The sequence below is a fragment of the Rhipicephalus sanguineus genome, chromosome 1 (assembly GCF_013339695.2).
Source record: "Rhipicephalus sanguineus isolate Rsan-2018 chromosome 1, BIME_Rsan_1.4, whole genome shotgun sequence".
NCBI lineage: Eukaryota > Metazoa > Arthropoda > Arachnida > Ixodida > Ixodidae > Rhipicephalus > Rhipicephalus sanguineus.
In genome coordinates, this window is record NC_051176.1 from 216,634,661 (window position 1) to 216,657,622 (window position 22,962).

Here is a 22,962-nt window from a genome sequence, read left to right on the forward strand (position 1 = left end):
GTAACAAAACATTTGAGGCACGTCTGAAGTAACCGTAGCATTCCAGAAAGCTCATGCTATGCAGTGGCGTAAATCATGGGGGGGGGGGGGGGGGTCAGGGGGGTCCTGACCCCCCTTGTGTTCAGGGTTTGGGGGGGGGGGGGGAACACCCGTTACAAGTGTCCTCCCTTGAGATTTATCTTTCAAACGTGGTATTCGAATTTCTTGACAGTTAAGCTAGCGCACTTTCCGTAAAACCAACTCTGAAATATGAAACCCTTCCAGTGAACAGAAATGAAGCACAAAAGTGAATTCAAATTCAAATATGACATTCAAGAAATTTAAATATGACGTCTGAAAGATAAATCTCAAGGCGGGACACTTGCAAGGGGTTCCCCCCCCCCCCCCCAGCCTGAACACAAAGGGGGTCAGGACAACCCTGACTTCCCCATGATTTACGCCACTGATCATGGGTACAAAACGCCCGCAAAATAACAAAGCCTCTCCTGTCCCTCAACGTAAAGGAGGCACACCTTATGGCATCGACATCGTACACACCAGCTGCGCTCTATTTTTATTTTTATGAGGTCGTCGTCTGCACGTGTGTTTTTGCGAGTTTTAGCGGCGAAATTTTTTTGCGCTGTTGTGTCGCTAGGGCTTGACACAATGTTCATTAAAGCTCTCTCCCTCTAAGCAGTTGCTGGTAGCTCCAGGAGAGAGAAAATGCTGCCCGCCGCCTCACTGCTGGAACGCTGCACGAGATCTCTCTTCACGAAGTCGAAATCGACGCTTTTTCGCCGCTCCATCACGTGCAGTACTTCACGGACTCTGCCAAGACACTCGTGCCAAGGACAACGATGAAAAGGTTCCCAAGAATGCACAGAATGCAGGCTACAGTAAACGGAACGTAGCTCAACTGTTTCGTGAGTCGGCGTCGTTCGATGCTGGACAGCCCAAAAGCTCAGATGTGTGGTCGTCGCCTGCTTATCCTGTGAGCTTCGATGTTCCTGCTGAAGAGAAATATGAGGAGACGATTCGCATCGACCCGAAAAATACGAGTGTCATTTTGTTTCCAGGCCAGGTTCGTTCCGCTTTCCCCCCACCCGTGTTGGTTATGCGAGCGTGTTCCATTCTGGATCTTTTTCCAGGGTTGAGCTATTCTCGTACACTTACACCACTTGCACGTATGCGATAGCAGATGTTGAATGGAGAAAGAATAATTTGTATTTCTGCCTACTGTCACATACGCATGTATTTATGGCAGCTTACCAAAATATTTGTTTTTGGTGAGGGATATCTTCCAGTCAACTACACATGGTGACAGCGTCCAGCTTCAGTCCCTCCGGGATTCAGAAATTAAGACTCGTTTTATCACAAAGTGGCAACAAGATATACTTATAACCTGTAATGTTCATCCATGCAAAGCATTTGCTCCTGTGGACAAAAATGGAAATGTAAGGGTAGTTATCATAGGTGTAGGGGTAATTATCGTAGTTATAGGCACTAGATTGCAGAGTCTAAATCTTCACTTTCATAAAAAGGTAATTCGTTGCCTCTAGTAAAATACTGTTTTCTCTCTAGAGAAATGCAAAGGAAGGATAGGTCTCTTTTCTTTTCCCCCATTATCGCAGTTTTACTTTTCTTTAGAAGACGCACACTAATAAGTTTTAGTGTGTCCATTCAGCATTGACATAGTATATACTTCTGCTGAAAGAAGATAACGGTGGTGTGGGAGGTTAGCCACCATACAATCCGCATAACTGAGAACTATGTGATCACTAGCTCGTTGGAACGCGCTGAGTATATACGCGGTTAGGTTACTGTGCCTACAGCAGCCAGAGTAGATTGTCAGTAAACATAGTACATCAGGCACTAGAAAATGCTGTTTTAGGCACCAATAACAAGCATGGAAGCCAGCATTTAAGGTATATATACATGCCAAATACTGTCTTTTTGGCACGTATACACTACACTGATAGCTTGTATGTGACGTCACAGATGCGGCTGCCTAATGTACTATAACACCGAGACTACAACGTCGTCAATGCGGCATATTAATAATTGCAGGTAATTGGCTTCAGTGTCAGAAAGACATGGTTAGAACGTTGTTGGCCTCTGTGTCAGAACAATGACAGAACCTGCAGGCTATGTTTTTACATCATTCACGTGACATCACGAACCTAGCTTCCTACCATGCTAATAACAGCAGCTTCAATGATGTCAGTAAAAGCCACCTATAAAAACTTCTGCTGTGCATCTTAGGGCAAATCTTAATTTTCTGAGGAATACAGCCTGCTAAACGTCTATTTGTCAAATTCATTTTATTTTCTAGATAAAATAGAATGAGGCAAGTCGTGTGGGTTGCAAGATTACTCCCAAGTCTGGTGTGACACACCACGACAACACTTCTAAAAACAGTAACAAAGAAGCACCATTTAAAAATATTTTGTCTTTTTTTTCACCAAGTATTACTGTACAGACCTGTGTAAGGGCCTCATTTCTCTCGAAGTTTTGATGTAGTATGGCTTCCCCTTCCATTGGACTGAGCCATTTAGTTTAATTTTTCGGACTATGAGTTTGAAAAGCACTGTCATTCACTGTATTCTTCTGTGATCACACACTTGCAGAAGAGCAAACGCTATCCTTTTCAATATGACTTAATTCATTCATGCACTTGTCTTCACTATCGCTGCCACTGCTGGTTATGCGCAGTCCGTCAGCACATTCGTAGATTAAGTAATCTTCCGTGCTGCCCATGGCATTGGAGATTCATGTTATTGTAAGGCTCTTAAAAATTACTTGGAATGTGTTGGTTGGAATTTCTCAGAAATTGTTTATTCTCAGTTGGATTTTATTGTTTCAAATTTGGTGTTACGAAGTTGGGAGTGCAACGCTTGCACGAATCTTTGCAGTAATTTGTGCACTGTAAAGAAATACTCAACATCCACCGAAGTTAATGACAGATACTTGTGCTTTAGAACATTCGATAATCCAGTGCCCTCAGGAATTGCAGAACGTTCAATGATCAGAACTTGTGACAGTTATTTTAGTGCCAAAAGCCAGGAATTTTGTCCGACACAGATGCAAGTTTCAAAGTAACTCTCAGCAACAGGTCTATTGCAGATGGTGGTGAACCTTTCCCGATTATCCAAAATAATACCCATTTTCGGGGCCAGATTTGTGCTCAAGCATTCACGTCTCTCATCGAGGTTTTGTGGAGTGAGCGTACAAGCATACTAATTCACCTATAGGTACATCATAGTCTAGAGCAGTTATAGCACATCTCACAGTGACCTTCTGCGAAGCTAATAATAAAAGCCTTTTTCTGGCAAAGTGTGGGTAATAATAGCTGGCTACCTTCGACTAAGCAAAAAACAAAGTGCACTTTTAAGCTCTGAAAATTCAATATAGGCACTAACATAGAAATAGGCATTTATAGCCACGATAAAAGTGCCACTAAAATGTTTCTCAACTTATATAGTTCCTGTCTCAATTGTCAGTTTAACATTTGTGTTAGGAATTTATTATTATTGCAGATTCGATTATTCTTAATTCAAGTGACTAACTCTATGCATATATGTCTAAGCTCATCATGTTTGATTAGCTTAGCCTACGGGAAGTTTACTGCATCATTCTCAGTTTATCTCGTTCGTCTTGCAGGGCTCACAGTTTGTTGGCATGGGCCGCCACCTGCTCCAGTACCCCAATGTGAGTGAAATGTATGAGCGTGCCAGTGACATCCTCAACTACGATCTGCAGCTTCTTTGCCTTGAGGGCCCCAAGGAGCAGCTCGACAAGACTGTCCACTGCCAGGCAGCTGTGCTGGTCACTTCACTGGCAGCTGTAGAGCGTCTGCGAGCCACCCAGCCGTGGGTGAGCACTGCACAACAGCATGAACCACACCACTTGTTGCTCGCTTTGCGCTGACTATCTCACTACTTGTGGCATGCGATTTCTCAACACTAGAAGACTTTCTTCCAACTAATATTTTGATATGTTGATTGTAGGGCTGTTTGGGTAGTGTAATTTCCTTATTGAGCTGAATACAAATGTTCAAGAAATGTCGGTATGTTGAATATCTTCCTGCTTCTTAACCCCTTAAGTGCTCATTAAACCACAAAAAGTGTTTTGGAAATTACCACTTATTTTCAGTTCCAGTTTATTACAAATTCAACTTACAATAAATGGTACAAAAAATATGCAAACGAGAGTCCCAAAGTCAATAACTGCAAACGGGACCCTCGGTTAAAACTACAAGAAAGAAGGTGTACAGCAAGAACAGTAAAAAAAATGATATAAGATACAAATCTAAAGCAAAAAAAAAAACATCAAAAAGCAACACAAGGCATCTGTAACGTCAAAAAACATTGAGTAAGCAACATTATACAAAATAAAAGGACCAAAATGAAAGTAAACAAAGCTATAGAATAAGAAGTTTTAATTCATGCTTAAATGTGTTTAAAGAAGTTAGCTGTTTGGGGGATAGTGGAAGGTCATTTCAAATTTTAAGCGAAGAAAATGACGATGCCATTTTACCATAATTCGTGTTATAGCGAGGATTAGTAAGCAACCTACCATCAATAAATACATAAGGTAGACTATTATGATGTAATTTAAAGAAGAGAATACTTGAATGATATTTAAACAAATCAGAAATTGATAAAATAGAGTTATCCTGTAGAAGTGTAAAAGCATTCGATTGGAATGAACTATTAGTGATGATATGAATAGCCATGTTTTGTATATGTTAAATAGATGAGAGGTGAATATTGTATGTGTTTCCCCATGAAGTGATTGAAGTGATCCCATAAGTAATATGACTATGGATGAACGGAAAGTATAATGATAATAAAGCCTGTAGTGGAAAATAAGTTCGTGCTTTGATTAGTGCTCTTATGCCAAAAGCAGTTTTTTGTTTAATGAATGCAATGTGGTGAGTAAATTTCAGGTTAGAATATAATTTTATTCCAAGAAATGACACACAATCTGTTGCAGATATTAAATGAGTGTTGAGAGTTACTTGATGTACACAAGATAACAACCTCTGATTAGATTTAAATAACATAAATTGAGATTTTATAGGGTTTAAAGTTAGATGATTTACCTTACGCCACTCAACGACGCTTTCTAGCTCATTGTTTAGTTTAAAAAGTAAGGATGTTATGGACGTATCAGACACGGAAATAGTAGTGTCATCGGCATATAAAACGGTGTTAGAAAGCTTAAGAAAATCAGGTAAATCGTTATTGTACATGCAAATCGACAAGGGTCCCAATATTGAGCCCTGTGGTACACCTTGATTCAAAAGTTTTGATTCGGAAAATACTTCGCCAACATAGACTGATTGTTCACGATTATGTAAATAACTTTTTATGAGAGTAAGGGCAGGGCCAGTTATACCTAAGGATTCAAGTTTAGTAAATAATATTGTGTGGTTAATAGTATCGAAAGCTTTAGTAAAATCTAAAAACGCTGAACCAATAAATTGGCCGCTGTCAATAGAACTTCTTATAAAATCGGTTAATGCCATCAAAGCTATGCCGGTCGAGCTGCCCGGTCAGAAACCAAACTGAAAGGGATTCAACGATTTATATTTTGCGAGATAGTTATGTAAACATGTTAGAAACAATTTTTTAATAAGCTTACTAATTGACGACAGTATAGAGATAGGGCGATAATTAGATACTTCAGATTTGTTACCTTTTTTTTATAGACAGGAATTAATTTTGCTTTTTTCAGAGATTGAAGAAATATACCGCTTTTAAATATAAAATTAATTAAGTTACACAAGAGATTGGAGACAGAAGAAGCAATAAGTTTTAAATGATAGGCAGAGATGTTATCTGTACCAGGGCTCGTGTTCTTAAGGTTCAGTATTGTGGAATGGACTTCATCGGCTGACACTGGAAAAAGAAAAAAGGTATGATTACATCGATTAAGCGCAATACAAGAATCTACCGGGACGTTGTTGTAAGCTTCATGGAAATAGTTTCTAAATGCTGTTAGCTATACTATATATATTTTTACGACGTGAAATACTTCAGTAACATGCTCAAAACAGAAAAGTACTTGTGAAAACATTTTATGGCTGATAATAATGCTTTATTCATCATTTTTCGCACCGTCATGTTGTAATACCCCATACCAGTGGCGTAGCCAGGGGGGAGCACAACGGGCCCGTGCCCCCCCCCGAAAAAATTTCTGGCTACGCCCCTGCCCCATACCTGGGGCATTTGAGTTGTATTCTGAAATAAATTTCTTCCGCTTCAGAGTCTACTGTCCGTGAAAACGTCGTCACCTATCTTCACTTGAAGAATCAAACACGACACCAACATACCGATCACTCGTGCTTTCATCATCTGAAGAAGAAAGATTTCCCACACGAGAACGCTGCATGGCTATGGCCATGTTCGTTTGTAACGCGGGGGAAACGCAAGGTGCACATTTCACCGTTTAGTGTGCAAACTCTCATTCAGTAAAAACTCCAATCACGGAACCCGTGCTGCCATCTATGTTTTAAATAGGAAAATATCATTTGACGAGCTGGGCTCGTCAAAAGCCTCTTGGAACTTTGCTGACGGCCCATGATGAGCACAGCTCGTCATAAGCAAAAAAGTGGCGACTGCTCATGACGAGCTAAAATTGTCATAAGCACTTAAGGGGTTAACAAAGTTCAGTGTTAATGTTGCACACAGATTGTATGGTGAAAAATGTCAGATACATTAGTATTTGGCACACGTATTTACTAACGCGAACCTCCAGACAACTAAGGACCTTGTCAGTCAATGGCAATAATGAAGCAAACAGACAGCAGTGAATGAGAAAAAGGAGGGGCCAGATTTTAATTTGTCACAACCCTATGCAGCCTACAGATAATGATACAGAGGAAAGCATTGAGGGAAGTATTTATTGTTGCTTTAATGGGAGTGCAGGAATTATAAGGTAAAATGAAAAGAAAGTGGATGATAAAACAACTTACTGCTGATGCGAGCTGAACCTGCACCCTCTTCAGCATTTCACAAGATGCACCTGCAGCAGAATTGCACGATTTCCTAAAGAAAGGTAACTCATTACTGTTACAATTACTTCCCTTAAAATGTAATTGGTTACAGTTACTGTCCCAAGAAAGTAATTGAGGAATTACTGAAATGTAATTGATTTCTTCTTCATTACCTTTTTCTCAACTTTTATGAATGCTGTGCAGTCACAATAATGGAAGGAACAGGCCTGGCTTATTTTGCTGTTTCCTCTGCCACCCTTCACAACTTTCTTCACTACTAACAACTGCTCCTTCAAAATTCTCGTTGTCCATTTTTGCTGGTTTCTTTTTTAAAGCAGCAGTGACGCAGAAATCATCCTCGATGTGTGTGCTGGAAGAAAGTGTGGTGCTGTTATGTACATACCCTCTTGCGTGTAACGTTGTGATTACATTGACACAGCACTTTTACAATTGTTAGAGGATGAAGAATGCACTCCTACTAGTGAAGAGGTGAAGTGGTCAGATGAGTAAAGAAATAGAGCTATCATGTTTGTCTGTCTGAACATGTCAAACCGTGAGGCTGCTTGTTGCGTGACCATCGGTGTTCTACTGTAATTCCCACTAAGTTCAAGTTTACAAAGGTGCATTGCCTGTTATACCTTCTCGTCAATGTCAGTAAAGTAACTGATTATGTGTAATTCATTATTCCAAAAGTAACTGAATTACAGTGAGTGTATCTGAGTAAAAAAAAGTAATCAATTAATTACGAAGTATTCAAGAAATTTAATTCAATACAAGTAACGAATCACATGTAATTCCTCATGTGCATAGCGAATGTCGTAGGACAGACCTAATAATAAATCAAGACGAATTGATATATAGGTTGCTTAAATCAAACCACTATTATTGAACAGCTGGAAATTATTGAGCAGAAGTTATTGTCCTCGTGTGGTGGTTAAAGGATTTCTGCTTCCTGAATAGAAATCTCAGCTCTGCTGCAACAGAATCAATTGGCACAATTCTCATTGTGGTCATCCCTTACATCCGAATGAAAGAGTAGTCAACAATTATGAATGGTGAATTCTGCAATCAAATACGAATCAAACAGCAAAAACTATTCGATTAGTATCTGAAATTTCAGATATTCGCGCACCCTGGGTTGATAAAGAATGGGAGCTACTGACGGGAGAAGTGTACAACTTTACTGCATGTTCTCAGTATCGACATCACATCGATCATTGTGCATGTTTATAGGTCTTTGTTTTCTGCCATTGTACAGGCCATTGAAAACTGTGTTGCTGCAGCTGGTTTCAGTGTTGGAGAATATGCAGCCCTTGTGTTTAGCCAGTCCATTTCCTTTGAGGATGGTAAGACTCCCATTTTATAGCAAAACTTTAGAGCTGGAATGTACTTTGTAATAGGTTCCTTTACTGTGCATGCATGCATGTGTGCACAACAAATATAAGGGTACATTTGATTGTTTTGGCCCATCGTATAATTTTGGTTTTATATATTAACATTTTTAAGCTATAAATGTGACCGACTACATGCAATCTTAGTTTACGAACTGTTCTCTACTAAGCCGTAACTTAACATTCTCAGAGCTGTAAAATTGGAGGTGATTATTTGTGTTATATCTGGTTTACAAGCACAACTATTTTGTGCAAATAACGAGTGTGTCTAAGGTTCCCTGATCACTGCGGGGAAAACGATTGAGCCACACTTAACTGATAAATTAGCGTTATACAATAACAGCTCCACTTCCGCTGTCAAAAAGAGTCTCCTGTAATGAAAGAATGGTGTCACTATGACAAAGAAAGTGCCATGCCACTGTGAAATTGTGGAACCAATTGCCGCTGATGTAAATCATGCCCAAAACAGTTGGTTGAGAATATTTGTAAAAACAAGCCACATATTGCTTGAAGGTGAAAGAGGGGCAGCTTGGCCAATTTTCTTGTATTTTTGGGTTGGCTGAGCCGACTCGTGAGGAAATGTGAATATACTCATTTCTTCATAATAAAATTGGGAACCCACACTTTATAGGTATTTCAAGATTTATGGTGTACTACATTACGGTGGACCTGTTTTTGTTCAGAGAAATGCAAAATTATTAGGGGTATATTCGATAATATTTTTCGAATAGTGTTGCTATTCTTCGCGCACTGAAATTTTACTACAACTATTCGTAGAAAATGCAGTCAACGTCCGGTTGAAGCCCTTCAGATTTTCAATATGCTTGTCTACCCTTCAGCTCCGTTACGTTTCCAAGAGACAAAGTCTGTCAATTTTTAATATGCTTCACTGTAGCGGCAAAGCTGTATCCGTTACGGTCGAACTAGGCAAGAGACAGTGGAGTGAAAGTGGTCAGATTTTCAATATGATACACCTTTTGCGGCAAAGCTGCCTTTGTAACCCAAAAGGTGTTCTGCCTTCAGAAAAATTGTGAAAAAACAATCACCATAAATACTCTTCTTGATTAAGAAAAAAAAGGGTAAATTTTATTTCATCATATCTTAATTACTCTTAATTAAAATTAATTAATTAATTTGATTAAATGAATAACAGTGTAACTTCCTTATAACATGTTAAATCTGCTTCAAGCTATTATTACCTCTTTTTAGGCATTATTTTTATGTATCATATATGATACACTGGGTTTTACATAAGGTCCGTTACTGAACTGCCAAGAGACAACGTGCTGTAATATGCTTCACCTCAAATGCGGCAAAGCTGCCTTTCACGCTCGCTATCGCAAATGTATTAACTCAAGAGTTTCTTGATTTGCTGAAGGTTGCCTAGTTAATGCTATGCTCTGGCAGATTTGGAACTGGCTTGTTGCACATAGTTGGCCTTCACAGAAGTTGAAAGAGAAGAGGGGCTGAAAATGGATCTTTATCACGACTTTGTCGGCATTTGGTTGCACTATTTTGCCTCTACTGTTTCTTGAGCAACTATGAAATATCAGTTCTTTCATATTTGCTATTTGCTTGATTGCTATTCGGCTTAGAAATATTCTGTCGAAATTATTCGATTATTCGCACTTTTCATAACCTCTAAAATTATATATTATTATAGCTCTGCTGACTACAACATGTAGAAATGTGAAGCGAGCTTGTCTACCCTTCAGGGTTGCATCTGTCAATGACTGTAGCTGTATAAAGTGGCACAGATATTTAAATAACTTACAGATTAAGACATTTGCAAGTTTCTGCTTCATATTGGTTATGGCTGCATATACTGTGATGCTGTAGCAAAATGTGCAATTACGAGTTTCTTGATTTGCTGAAGGTTGCCTAGTTAATGCTATGCTTGTGTGGCTTGTTTAGGATGATGAACTTTGACTTTTATTCACTATTTTGCACTGTTAGCTCAGTTCTTTCATATTTGCTATTTGCTTGATTGGGCTTAGCTGTCCTTATTCTTTTCATAACCTTGCAGACAAGTTAAAGAGGGATGAGAAATACGATAGACGAAACGCTGGCATTGAACTGTTTATAACAAAGATGCTACATAATATAAGAAAATCCTGACATGAAAAAGAAAAAATAATAATAATGAGAACTTATGTCGCATGTGTCGGTCATGTGCACAAGACATAAAGTGAATATTTTTTTTTGACAATGCAATACACAGTACGCTGATGCAATTTATACTCACTTGAGCAGCCTCTATTGAATACAATCTCGATGGGCAAACAAAAAGTCCTAATATTCGTTACACTAGATAAAAAAGAGTCTACCAAGCCATTATCTAGTTTGCAGATGTAAATTTCATTCACTTGAATTCATATATTCAAGCACATTTTTGTAATTTTATTCCAAGGATTACTAGCACACATTTATAAGCCGTTTGACTAAAGATATGTTTTAATTGCATTACCTTGGAGTGTCATCTGTATTTAAAAATTTTGGCACGAAAAGATCATGTATGCAAGTGCCTAGCTCAAATGGTACCTGATAACTGTTTAAGATTTTGGAACATTGGTTGACCATGTGGTTACACATCTTTAGCAAGTGACATTTAGAAGGGCTACTGTTAGCCTTGTACAGTGAAACTACAGCTGCGTGAGTGGAGCGCAGAGGTATTTGAGCTGAAGCTGCTTCCTTGTTGTACATAGAATAATTTAATAGAAGTGATCAGGTGGTCGACCACCCGACTCTTACTGTATCTCTATTGGCATTCTCTGAGCACCCAGGTAGCCATTCTTCTTCCTGTAAGCATTGCTTAGGTTCTGAGCACAAAAGAGGCACAGTAGTGAAAATATAAAATTGCTTGCACATTAATTTTCATAGTGACAGTAGCAGTGAGTACTGATCTAATAATTGAGAGTGCACTGATTATTTAAATGTATTTTTTTGCTTGCCGGCAGTGAAAAGAAGGTCAAGTCAGTCAGTGAGAAAATTTATGTTGCTGCAGATCCTTGTACACTCGCTGAAGTACTACTAATTAGATTCAGCCAAAACAGGGCAAATTGGAGATCACTGCGAGAGGCCTTCACCCTGTAGTGGACATAAAAAAAAGAAGCTGAGAATGATGATGAAATGAGGTCCTGGGTCATGTTAGGGGTTCACAAGCATGCGGCATTATGCCTTCTGGTGCCTGGGACACCAGGGGTTGGAGGGAAATGAAAGGGCAGATGCCGCAGCTCACACAATAACTTTCTGAGCAGTGACACTGGCCACCTCAGCAGATTTCGAAATCACAACGCCTTATAAAAAGTATAACCCTACAATTAAAAGGGACCTGCTCGCCCATCAGCGTTTTACCTGACAAGTATAAGCCCCTTCCCACAAACATCTAAAAGCAGAAGAGGCCATCAGTTGAAGAAAAATTTCAACTGGAGTTTATCCCCGCATGAAAAGGTTGCACGCCATGTTCCCAACATGCTCTCAAGGTTTCTGCCTCTGGTACGGAGGAAGTCCTGCGTTATACCGCATTTCATGGGGCTGCTCAAAGCAGCCCCCACACCTGAAAGACATAGATATGGCACCAACACACACGTTGGCGCAGTGCTCGAGGCACGACTGTCCAGCTCTGACCTGGCCGACCAGCATGCACTGGTCATCCAGATTGGACGGGCGGCTAAGGCCAGGGGGTCCTCGACTAAGGCTTCCTCCAAAAGAATAGCTGATTTTTAGAGCTGTGCGAATAGCAAAATTTTGGGTGCGAAGTGAATTCGAATATTGAAGTGTGAGTGTGAATCGAATCGAATATTTTTCGAATATTTCTCGAATATTTCTAGAATATTTTTCGAATACTTCGAAGCGAAATTGCAGAAAAAAGGAGACGATTCCTAAGCATATTCTTATGAGATAGCAGCATGAAAGAGTTTCTTTTCGCTACGTTGATGAAGCACTGGCGGGGTGGTGTCTTATAGTTGTCTTATCAAGAATGAAGCGATGTAGAGGCTGAATTCTATTTATGTACAAGATTTGGTGCAACCAAAGTGTTGCCGACAACACTTTACATGTGATAGGCAAAGAGGCCCCCATTTCCTCAGCCTCTCCTCTTTCAACTTCTGTGGAAGCCCAGCTGATGTGGCGGACAAGGGTGTGCTCCCTTCAAGTCCGGAGTTCCAAATCTGCCTCGTAGACATCGATATATAAGAACATCTGAAATTTTGGATGCTAAAAAGCTTCGGCTTCCGATTTTTCGGACTTCCTGTCCAAATTTCAGGTCCCAAACAGTGTTAATTTAGCCCCCACCTCTGCCACATCTTTTATCTCCATGTTGGAACCAGCGTTTTCTTGAGTTAATACATTTGCGACCGTAGCGGAGCTTGAAAGGCAGCTTTGCCGCAATACGGGGGTGTTATGAGGTGAAGCATAGTGAAAATCTAGAGACCACTTTCAATCAGACATTGTGTATTGGCAAAGTTCGGCTGTAACGGAGCTTGAAAGGCAGCTTTGCCGCAACACCGGGGTGTGATGAGGTGAGGCATATTGGAAATCTAGGGACCACTTCCATTCGGACGTTGACTGTCTTGGCAAAGTTCGACTGTAACGGAGCTTGAAAGGCAGCTTTGCCGCAATACGAGTGTGCAATGAGGTGAAGCATCTTAAGAATCTGAAGGGGTCACTTTCAATCGGGCATTGACTGTATTTGTTTTTGGGAAGTTCGAATAGTTCGAATAGTAAAATTCCAGTGCGAATCGAATCGAATAGCAAACATTATTCGAAAAATATTCGAAATTTCGAATATTCGCACACCCCTACTGATTTTTCATTAAGGCTTTTTTGTTCTGTTCTGTACGTGTTAAAAGAAATGACTTTATGGCTTACACAAACATTTGCAAAACGTCCTTTTTTGTCTACTTTAGTGAAAGGCGCACTTGAATATGGAACATTTTGGTCAGAACTTTTACTTAATAAATTTATGATGCAAGAAGTGTTGCAGAACTCGTAATTTTTTCTGAATCTGTTGCATTTTCTGTATATAGTGTACATTTTAGAGGTGCAAGTGGAAACTATATACAATTTAAGTGTTGTCTCTTGGTATTTGTTCTTTAGCCGTGCGGCTGGTAAAAATTCGAGGAGAAGCAATGCAAGCAGCCTCTGAAATGGTACCAAGTGGCTTGATGACTGTCTTCCTGCTGACGACGGCCAAAGCGAGCTTTATATGCAAGCTTGCTAAGGAATGGTGCATTCGCAAGGGTATTGAAGACCCAATATGTAGTGTGGCAAACTACTTATTTCCTCATTGCAAGGTCATTGGAGGTCATGAAGAGGCAAGTACTGCACATTGTCAATTGAATAGCATAAGAATTGCTTTAGTCCAGAAAACTAACGGAGATAGTTTCTTATCGGATAATCCAGTCTGCATAAGCCTAGTGTCTTGTGTGTGTGACTGTATCGGAGCCGATTCTAATACATAATAGTGTCAGTGTAGCATTAGCTTAAAAATTATCACTGAAGCATCACTGTGATAAATGGCTTTTCATGTTGTCAGTCACTTAAAGGCAAAGAAAAGATTTGTGAAAGAACAAATTGGTGCTCCCCACGCCACATTTAGAGGGTATGGACCAAAAAACCTTATTTGATCTGTAGAACTAATACACGAGTCGTGCACTCTGTTAGTGCAGAAGTGAAACGCATGTAATGTGTATCTTCTACATTTTTTTTAACTGTTGCTAAGGGGTTCTTCAGTCCCTATGGGTCATGCTGGCCAGCAATCTGGAGCTTGACCAGCAGTAGAAAGGGCCCAGGCAGAGATAAAGTGACATAATGAACAACAAAATGTTTAATTACATTGCTATACAGGGTGTTTCAAGAAATGTGTCTGAAAATACTCAAAAATCAGGAAGATGCGATATTTGTTCGACGCCTTCACAATTACTTCTTTTGTAGCTGCAGGCATCTTAAGCACGGCCACCTGGATCGGGGCGCGCGGCGGTGTTGCTCCGGCCGTCCCATTCGGACGGAGGAGGCGTAATTGCAGAAAGGGGCGTGACCACCCCTTTCGCCGCACCGCGGCGCGCGCCTACTACCCCTCCATTCCTTTGCGCTCTATGCGGGAAGGTTTGCGGCGCATAGCGGCGCCTTGAAGATATCGCTGTAGAGTAACCGTGGGTTAGCATAGCACTTCCACCACGTTCACAAAAAGCACATAAAAGAATGGATGGCGGCTATCGCTATATTCTTTATTTTTTTTGTGTGTGTGCGCCAGTCCTTGTCGTGATGATGGTGACCCGAAGCGAAAACACCCGTGAGTCACTTTTTAAGAAAATTGTTTTGGTGTTCTTAAGTGCAGCATATCAGTAAGAAGTATACATGCGAAGGAAAGCACGAGATTTATTAAAAACTCCTTTTTTTCTGAGTGCTTCCAGAATAGCGGAAACGATCCGAAGGTTGGTTCCGCTGCTTAAAGGAGGTTGGCGTATTTCCCTTGGGATGCTGCGGCCTTGAGTGCGCGAGCTTTACCTGCTGGAAGGAATGCCACTTTGGCGTCGAGGCAACGTAATATTCCTTGGTGTTGACTTACAGTAAGGCACGCAGCAGTACGGCACGTTTCTGAAAAACACGGTAAATTACACACGGAATCCCAACGCGGACTAAAAAAACAAATTACTTGCCTGAAATCAACGTGGTATGACAATGTGAAAATGCATATGAAAACATATATGCTAGATGTAGAAAGCCTTATCAGCAGCCGCTCAGCCAACGAACCGGTAGATTAGTTCGAATCTTAAAGGGCAACCGCATGCACGCAATAATGGAGGTGAAAATTGGGGACCCTTAAGCTTCGCCTTTAAGAGTTAAATGCGACACAGCGATATCTGCGCGCATACACAGACGCACACGAACGTACACACACACACCGCCGCCGACACCGGAATTACTGCGAAACGGGTTCTTCCATGCTGTCGCGCTAAAACGAAAAGCGTTACAAAACGAAAGTGGCCATTGCGCGACCGACCCTACTAATTCGCAGGCGACCATAGGTCGGCAAAAAATGTGGAGCTCACTCATACTCACTCACGAAGCATATCTTACCTCAGGGCCATTGACTCAGCTCACCAACTTTTCCTCATCCGACCACTCGACCAGACTCACTATAATTTTTCTCAACCGGACTAACGGGACTCAGACTCACCAAAAGTTCATTCACTCGGCGACATAGGTCTCACTCAGGCAAAAAATGTGGAGCTCACTCATACTCACTCACGAAGCATATCTTACCCTCAGATCTCACTCTGAGTATGAGTGAGTCTCAGAGTGAGTCGACTTCATGCGTCCGTGAAGCATTTATCCTTTTTTCTACCATAGTGTCAATGCTCTTTAACGTCAATATCTCGCATAATCGGTGCGCTACTTAGCACCTTTTGATCTCGTACCTTCAAATACGAGTTATCGGAGTTTGCATTTCACTAAGGAACTTTTTATTGAAAGTCATGGACCCACACCGAGTATTTTATGAGTAACTTGTCGTGAAAAAGTTAAAGTTTGCGGGGGGGAGGTCAAGGACCCTGACCTCCCCTCTCCCTCCTCATAGGCTGGCACGCCTCTGATCAATAAATATTGAGCTGACGTATGAGTGACGTAGCGCGTTGAAGTATGCCACAGGAGTATATGGGAGATTAAACAAAAATGTGGAGCTGACATAGGGCTGGCAGTATGCCACTCACGGAATGAGTAGATTGTTTAGGGCCACAGGTCGGCAAAAAATGTGGAGCTCAGACTCACCAAAATTTTCCTCAACCGAAACTCACTCAGGAAATGTATTTTGTCCTTAGGGCTCACTCACCAAAATTTTTCCCAACCGAACTCACTCGGACTCAGACTCACCAAAATTTTCTTTACTCACCCGGACCATCAGCCTCAGGCTCAGTCTCGACCAAAATTTTTCCCAACCGAACTCTGAGTCGGACTCTGAGGAGTCGGACACAAAAACTTTACCACCCGAGTGAGTTTGCGCTCAGCCTCAGGCTGCAGGCGACAAGCGCTGCGCTCATCGCTTTCGCGTTCAAATTCGCCTGCATGCGGCCTGCGCTTAAATAAGAACGTCTCATTCACATCACTGTCGTACGTGGGAACTTCACAATGCAAAAAGACGTGCCCACCAAAATGTTGCCTACCATCGGCAGGTGAAACGTCTACAGCATTATCATTACCGCAATTTAGTTTTCCAGCAACGTGATCATGGGATATGAACGCGCCGCGCCATATGAAGTCGCCTAAGCACGCTGCTTGGCTCTATCTCGACGGTAATATGCTACAGAGAACAACACTCCCTGTGTAAAGCCCGATTAACAATACATAACAGCGTACCTTGATTCCAGTCACCACGTGCCCAATGTCCAGTGTGCATTTTTCCAAACACATCTGCGGCTGTCTACGGCGCGGCGAGCGCGGCATCATCCGCAAGGGGGTAGGAGAAGAGCGCCGCGTCGCGGCGCGCGGCTGAACTACCTCAATTACATTTTTTCAAAGGGGCGCGCGCCGAATGGGACGGCCGGAGCAACACCGCCGCGCGCCCCGACCAGGTGGCCGTGTCTTAAGATAGCTAAAGACATCATTTGGGACACTAATTATGAAAGTTAGATTAATTAACTTTTTAATTAGTGGAGGTAGGTGGTTAAGTCAAATGGGAGAATTCAAGTCCTTCATGTGAAGAACCCATTGCAGCTTTGAGGTTTCGAAAAAGCGGCCCTCTAGTAATAATTGCAAAGTAATGAAATTGAACCAAACGCAGCGGCGAAACCGAAACCGAAACGCGGGAGCGCTCAACTGCCATATTCTTCTGAGACGTCCAGAATGAGTGAGCGTCGTTATATCGAGCATCAACCGACTTCGTTGTGCTGGTGTGCGGGCTGCGCTTGCAATTATAACACGCATGGCACACATACATTAATGAGCGCTGAAGAACTACACCTCTGTACTCGTTGTCTTGAACAATGACATCATTCTGGTCGTCTGCTTGTTGCGCTCATCGGTGCTTCGGTTTCGTTTTCGCTGTTGAAATTGGTTGAATTTCATACGCTGTAATAATTAATAGAGGTCGCTTTTTCATTATCTCAAAGCTGTGATGGGTTCTTCGCATAAAGAACTTAAATTCTCCCATTTGACATAACTGCCTATGTCCACTTATTAAAAAGTTAATTAATCTAACTTTCACAATTAGTGTCCCAAATGATGTCTTTAGCTATCTTAAGATGCCTGCAGCTACAAAAGAAGTAATTGTGAAGGCGTGGAACAAATACACTCAAACCTCATTATAACAAAGTTGCATCTGCCAAGAAAATAACTTCGTTATATCCGAAAATTCATTATAAACGTTTATTTGTAACATTGTAGCTATGACAAGACTATTCTTCATTTACTTCGTTATAACCGATAATTCGTTATATCCGTGTTCGTTATAACGAGGTTTGAGTGTATCGCATCTTCCTGATTTTTGAGTATTTTCGGACACATTTCTTGAAACACCCTGTATAAAGAACGGTCATCTCAACAAGCTCCTCGATGAGGAGCTAGAGCGAAGGCTCAGTAATCCAAGCTTTGTGTTGTATGGATTTGATGCAATGCACACTGTCTATTTAAAGCATCCAAGGAACATTCTCACCCAGGAGAGGCAGAGAATGAATACATTCAGTGCGTTGCCATCTTGTCAGGGCTCATTGCTACTTGAACATCATCATTTGAATCATACAGACGGGGAGAAGTCTCTGCTTAGGGCACAAACGTGCACTCAGGCACCAGCACTTGTGGGCACACTTGTCTTTAATAATGAGTCTTTAGCCTGCATGACACAAAATTCTCATTACAGAGGTCATTTGTAACAGACCTTTATTCTACGTACTGATCGCCTTTGCAGGTTTGAAAGTGAACATGAATGCAATCACTACGTGTTTAAGGGATAATAATAATATAATAATAACAGGGAAACCTCATCTCGCCGAGTTAGAAGCCAACCGGGACGCACCCATTACGTATAACGACATCACAAAACACTTTTACCTTGGACGCCGCATTTTTCCACCCCTGCATCCGAAACTTAACAGGCCGCAGGCGCTAACCCTACGCTTACTGCAAACGCACACATATCCAAACCTCGCCAAGCTTCACGTTTTCTATCCCGATGCGTACCTCAGCGACACGTGCCCCTCGTGCGGACACAAGGTGACACTCACACACATGCTCTGGGAGTGTAGAAACGCTCATCCCGGCTCTACCTCACACAAGTGGGAGACGTCCCTCAGAAGCTCGCTTCTCGCCGACCAGCAATGGGCTGTCCAGCAGGCCCATGAAGTGGCCGCCAGGTATTCTCTGTCGGTCCCTACGTGGGAGACGCCCGCTACGCGCTGCGTGTCCTGCAGGACCTAAATAAAGTTTTTCTAATCCAATCCAATCTGGTGTTTAACATCCCAAAACCACGATATGATTATGATGATGATGAAATGAACTTTATTTGGTCCTGGAGAACCCCGATCAGACAACCCCCGAAGGGGGGTCCGCCGCAGTTGCTGGCCGCGCCCACGCCGGTACTGGAAGACCGTGGCCCTCCGCCCGTTCGCAGGCCTCCTGGACTGCCGACAGCTGGACTGAGAGCTCGTTGCTTTTAAGAGCCCTCTCCCAGTCCTCTTCTGTGCTGAACTTTGCGCTAAGTAACGCCGGGCACTGCCAGAGCATATGAGCGAGTGTGCAATTATCCGCCCCACAGCTAGGACATCCTGGATTTATGCCTTCAGCAAAGTGGCTAAACGTGCTGCGAGACGGGAAGGAACCTGCCTGCAGCATCCGGAGAACCGACGACTGCGGCCTAGTAAGCTTGGAATGCGGGAGGGGGTATCGCCGCCTTGACAGTTGATAGTGCGAAGTAACTTCGTTGAAGGTGCCAAGTGGATCCCTGAAGCTCTCCGTGAAGCCGCCTCCGGACCCGCCGTAGTAGAGATGCCGTAGTAGAGGGCTCCGGAAACTTCGACCACGTGGGGTTCTTTAACGTGCACCTAAATCTAAGTGCACTGGCCTCAAACATTTTCTCCCCCATCGAAAATGCAGCTGCCGCAGCCGGGATTCGATTCCGCGACCTTCGGGTCAGCAGTCGAGCGCCATAACCACTAGACCACCGTGGTTGGGCGTGTTGAAGGGATGTTGAATCCATAGCGCAGCCTGCATCTAGCTCAATAGTTGTTAAGTTGTGACTGAGCTGATATTATTCTTATCATGATCTTGGGTCTAGCATGACTACATGCTTCTTAACACTGAATGCACTTCCTTGTTCTCGTTCATGCAGCCTTGTTCTCGTTCATGCAGGCACTGAAGTTTATCGAGTTGAACGCTCGTGATCTCGGCATAAAAAAGATGAAGCGGTTGCCCGTGAGTGGAGCATTTCACACTGCACTTATGAAACCGGCTCGTGCACCCCTGGCCAAAGCTCTGCAAGCCGTGCACATAAATGCACCACGCATTATGACCCACTCCAACCTTGATGGGATGGCCTACCGCAACCCGGATGAAATACGCCGCAAGTTAGAGGAGCAAATGGTCAGTTTGGGTTCATTGTGTGCTAGCTACTATGACTCAGGAAGCGAGTTCTCGTGCATATGATGGGCTGAAATATTGCCCACTGTCAAAACCCTTTATATTAAATTGGCATGGTCATACATACCCTAGTCTTGTGTCACATTTCGGTACTTAGTTGCACTGCAGTGTCTAAACCTGATATAGCAAATCTCAATATAACAAAGCTTGTGATGTAGCATACTTGTTTCATTTCTGTTTCTTGCTGTCTCTCAATTCAACAAAGTAGTCTTGTGATGCAGTTTTAATGCCATGAAGTTTTCACGAGCAAAAAAATAAATTTGGGCAATTTCTACTGACGTCAAAATATGAAAGGTGCTGTAGAGGCAAGATGGGCATGAGAAAATAGTATTTCTCTCTCTGCAGCGTCCCGCATGTACTGATCTTCGAATAGGTCCCACACGCCCACATGGTACGGAACGCAAAATAAACCAACTGCGGCATTATTTTGTGCCGTTCCTTTCCGTGTATGTCCAATCACATCAGCCCACAATAAGCACGTGATGGTTCACGTGGTTGCTTGAGGTCATTTATGGGCAGTGGTCGCCAGCCTTTGTTTTTGTAATTGGTGAACATGCCCAATTCATAGCAGTCTCTGAAGTATCGTTCAAAGCTCTCAATATTTCTTCGGTGACTGTGCTATGCTTGCCGCTTAGGTATTTTGCTTGATGTTGCTTGTAATAATTTCATGAATGCATGTACGCGTAATAAAGCGGAGTGGGGAGGCTTTGAAAGCATGTACATCATATTTGCAACTGAAAGACTCGTTTGCATCAAGGTGCAGCTTCATTGTACCTTGATGCAATGAAGTTTCCAATATAGTGGAGTTCAGCTGTATATCTGGATGTTCTATTTAAAACAAAAAAGAAAGAAAATTGTTAATGTTTATACATATGCACCTTCGAGGCATACTAACTGTTGTAGACGTGTTGGTGTATATAATAATGAGTGTAATTTGGTCGTGTTTAATTAGTTAATGCTAAATGCATGAAAAAATTGCTGCTTGCTGTTATAGCTTACAATTTTGAGTTTCAAAATGCTGAGGTTATTGCATTGAATCAATCCATTATCAGTGCATTACTTGGTAGTACATATTCACTGAATAAAAATAAACCAAAGTTGCTGTGTATTTCTGTCTCTTATCTTTCTTTTGCTTTTTCACTGTCACAACCCTTTCTGTTCTACTCAAGTCTGCGCTGCTATGTTTCAGTGTTTCTACTGCTGGGCTCCTGCTACGGTGTTTTAAAGGGGCCTTAAACGGCATGTGCAAAAGTTTGTTGTGCACTGGCATGTATGGGCACTCTTTAGTGATTGGTCTCCTGCAAAAAATGTTTAAATTGCTTTACGTAGACAAAGCCAATGCGGAGCTACAGCCTTTCGAGGTGGTTTGAGTGCTGCAACATATTTGCCACATTATACCTTTGCCCAGCATGCCAAGTCATTTTTTTGTCCCTTTTTGCAACTTGCCCTCGTAATCCCAGGTGGTGACATTTCTATTGCTGGTCTCCTGCAAATCTCCCCAGCACAGCAAAGATTTGCTCCGTGGCCATTATGGTGCGAAAATTCAGGCCAAATTTGTGCGCTGGCTCTCACTCTAAAAAATGTCACAGTTTTGTTGCAAGGCGAAGCAATGAATATGATACCAACAAATTTGGATGTTATACGAAGTAAGACTAGGGGCTAATTTTTTTAGCATCCAACCTGGCGTAACTGAAAAAAATGCCAGCGTAAGGAAATGCAGCCGCTGCAGCGCGTGATGCAGTGTTCGTACTGTCTATCGCTTCAACGTAAACAGTGGTGAGAATGCAGCACATGCAAAACTATGAGTTGTCTGCTGATCCCTGTTGATAGCCTGGCCTATCAAATTATGCACCTTTACCTTTTTATTGTTATGACTGTATTAGTGTTTTTAATTAGAAAGACATGTTTAGTGCTCGTCTTGGTCTGTGGCATTGAGTTGCTCTTCTTCTTCTTCTTCTTTTTTTTTTACTTTGGTTACAGATGATGCCAGTCAAGTGGGAACAACTTATTCAAGTGGTTTATAGCCGAGAAGTTGGTGAAGAGTTCCCTCGGACATTTGAATGTGGCCCTGGTACCACACTGAGAGCTGTGCTCAAGAATGTGAATGGCAAGGCTTGGAATGTCTCCGAAAGTATCAGTGCTTGACTGGTTCCCCTCCCTTCATTTCCTTCTGCCACTGTATTTTGTAATATACCTTATGCCACGCCAGTTTTCATTTCTTTTTTGTATCCCAATATTTGTATGTGCTGTATGGTGCCGGAAGAGTGCTGTTTTTTTTTTTTTTGCTTTTTTAGGTGCTACACACTTTGAAGCACTGTATTTGTAAGGTAGTTGTGTTAATTATAGCATATTTCCAAAACCTTTACTCTGAACCATCACATAGCACTGTGTTATCCTTGCCTAGAATTGACCTCTTCGTGTTGAGCAACAGCGGCAGTGCCGGCGGGGGGGGGGGGGGGGGCAAGGGGGTCTGCCCGCCTAGAAATTGAACATGTTTCCCCTCCCTCCCACAGCACCAGAGCTGCCCTTGCACACATAACAGGCATGATTCTACCATTAAAGTGAATATGCATTAGCAAACTTTTGCACTTGTCTATATTTTTTACATATGTGCCTAGAAATAAAATTGTATGTGTATCTGTATTGAGTGTTCAGAACCTTACTGTGGCATACAGTTGAACCCCTCAATAATGAAAGCCCTCAAGGACGAAATTTTTGTGGCAACGAAGAAATCTTGCGTCCCCGGCGAACATCCATAGAGTTCAAGGCATTTACCCTCTCTCGACAGCGAAGAGATTTTAAAAGGCACTCCCATAATGACGAAAGTTTCAGGTAGTGATCCACAACATTTTCTTCAACCCATGAGCTCGCTGGGAACCCATAAGTTCGAAAATTGCAGCACCGCTCATTCGGTGCCGGTATTGCGGCTTGTCTGCACGTCTCGGCAGCCTTGCCGGGGACGGA

The 22,962-nt window shown here is 42.1% G+C and overlaps 1 protein-coding gene across 1 annotated transcript; it reads left to right on the forward strand.

Moving 5' to 3' along the window:
• The first annotated feature begins 529 nt into the window (after positions 1-529).
• Positions 530-22,158, forward strand: LOC119371905 (malonyl-CoA-acyl carrier protein transacylase, mitochondrial). The gene is made up of 6 exons (XM_037642365.2): positions 530-1,060; positions 3,640-3,852; positions 8,238-8,325; positions 13,468-13,685; positions 19,711-19,941; positions 21,979-22,158. Exons 2-6 carry the CDS (start codon positions 3,658-3,660, stop codon positions 22,141-22,143), a joined length of 897 nt encoding a protein of 298 aa, XP_037498293.1. The 5' UTR covers positions 530-1,060; positions 3,640-3,657; the 3' UTR covers positions 22,144-22,158.
• Positions 22,159-22,962: the final 804 nt, after the last annotated feature.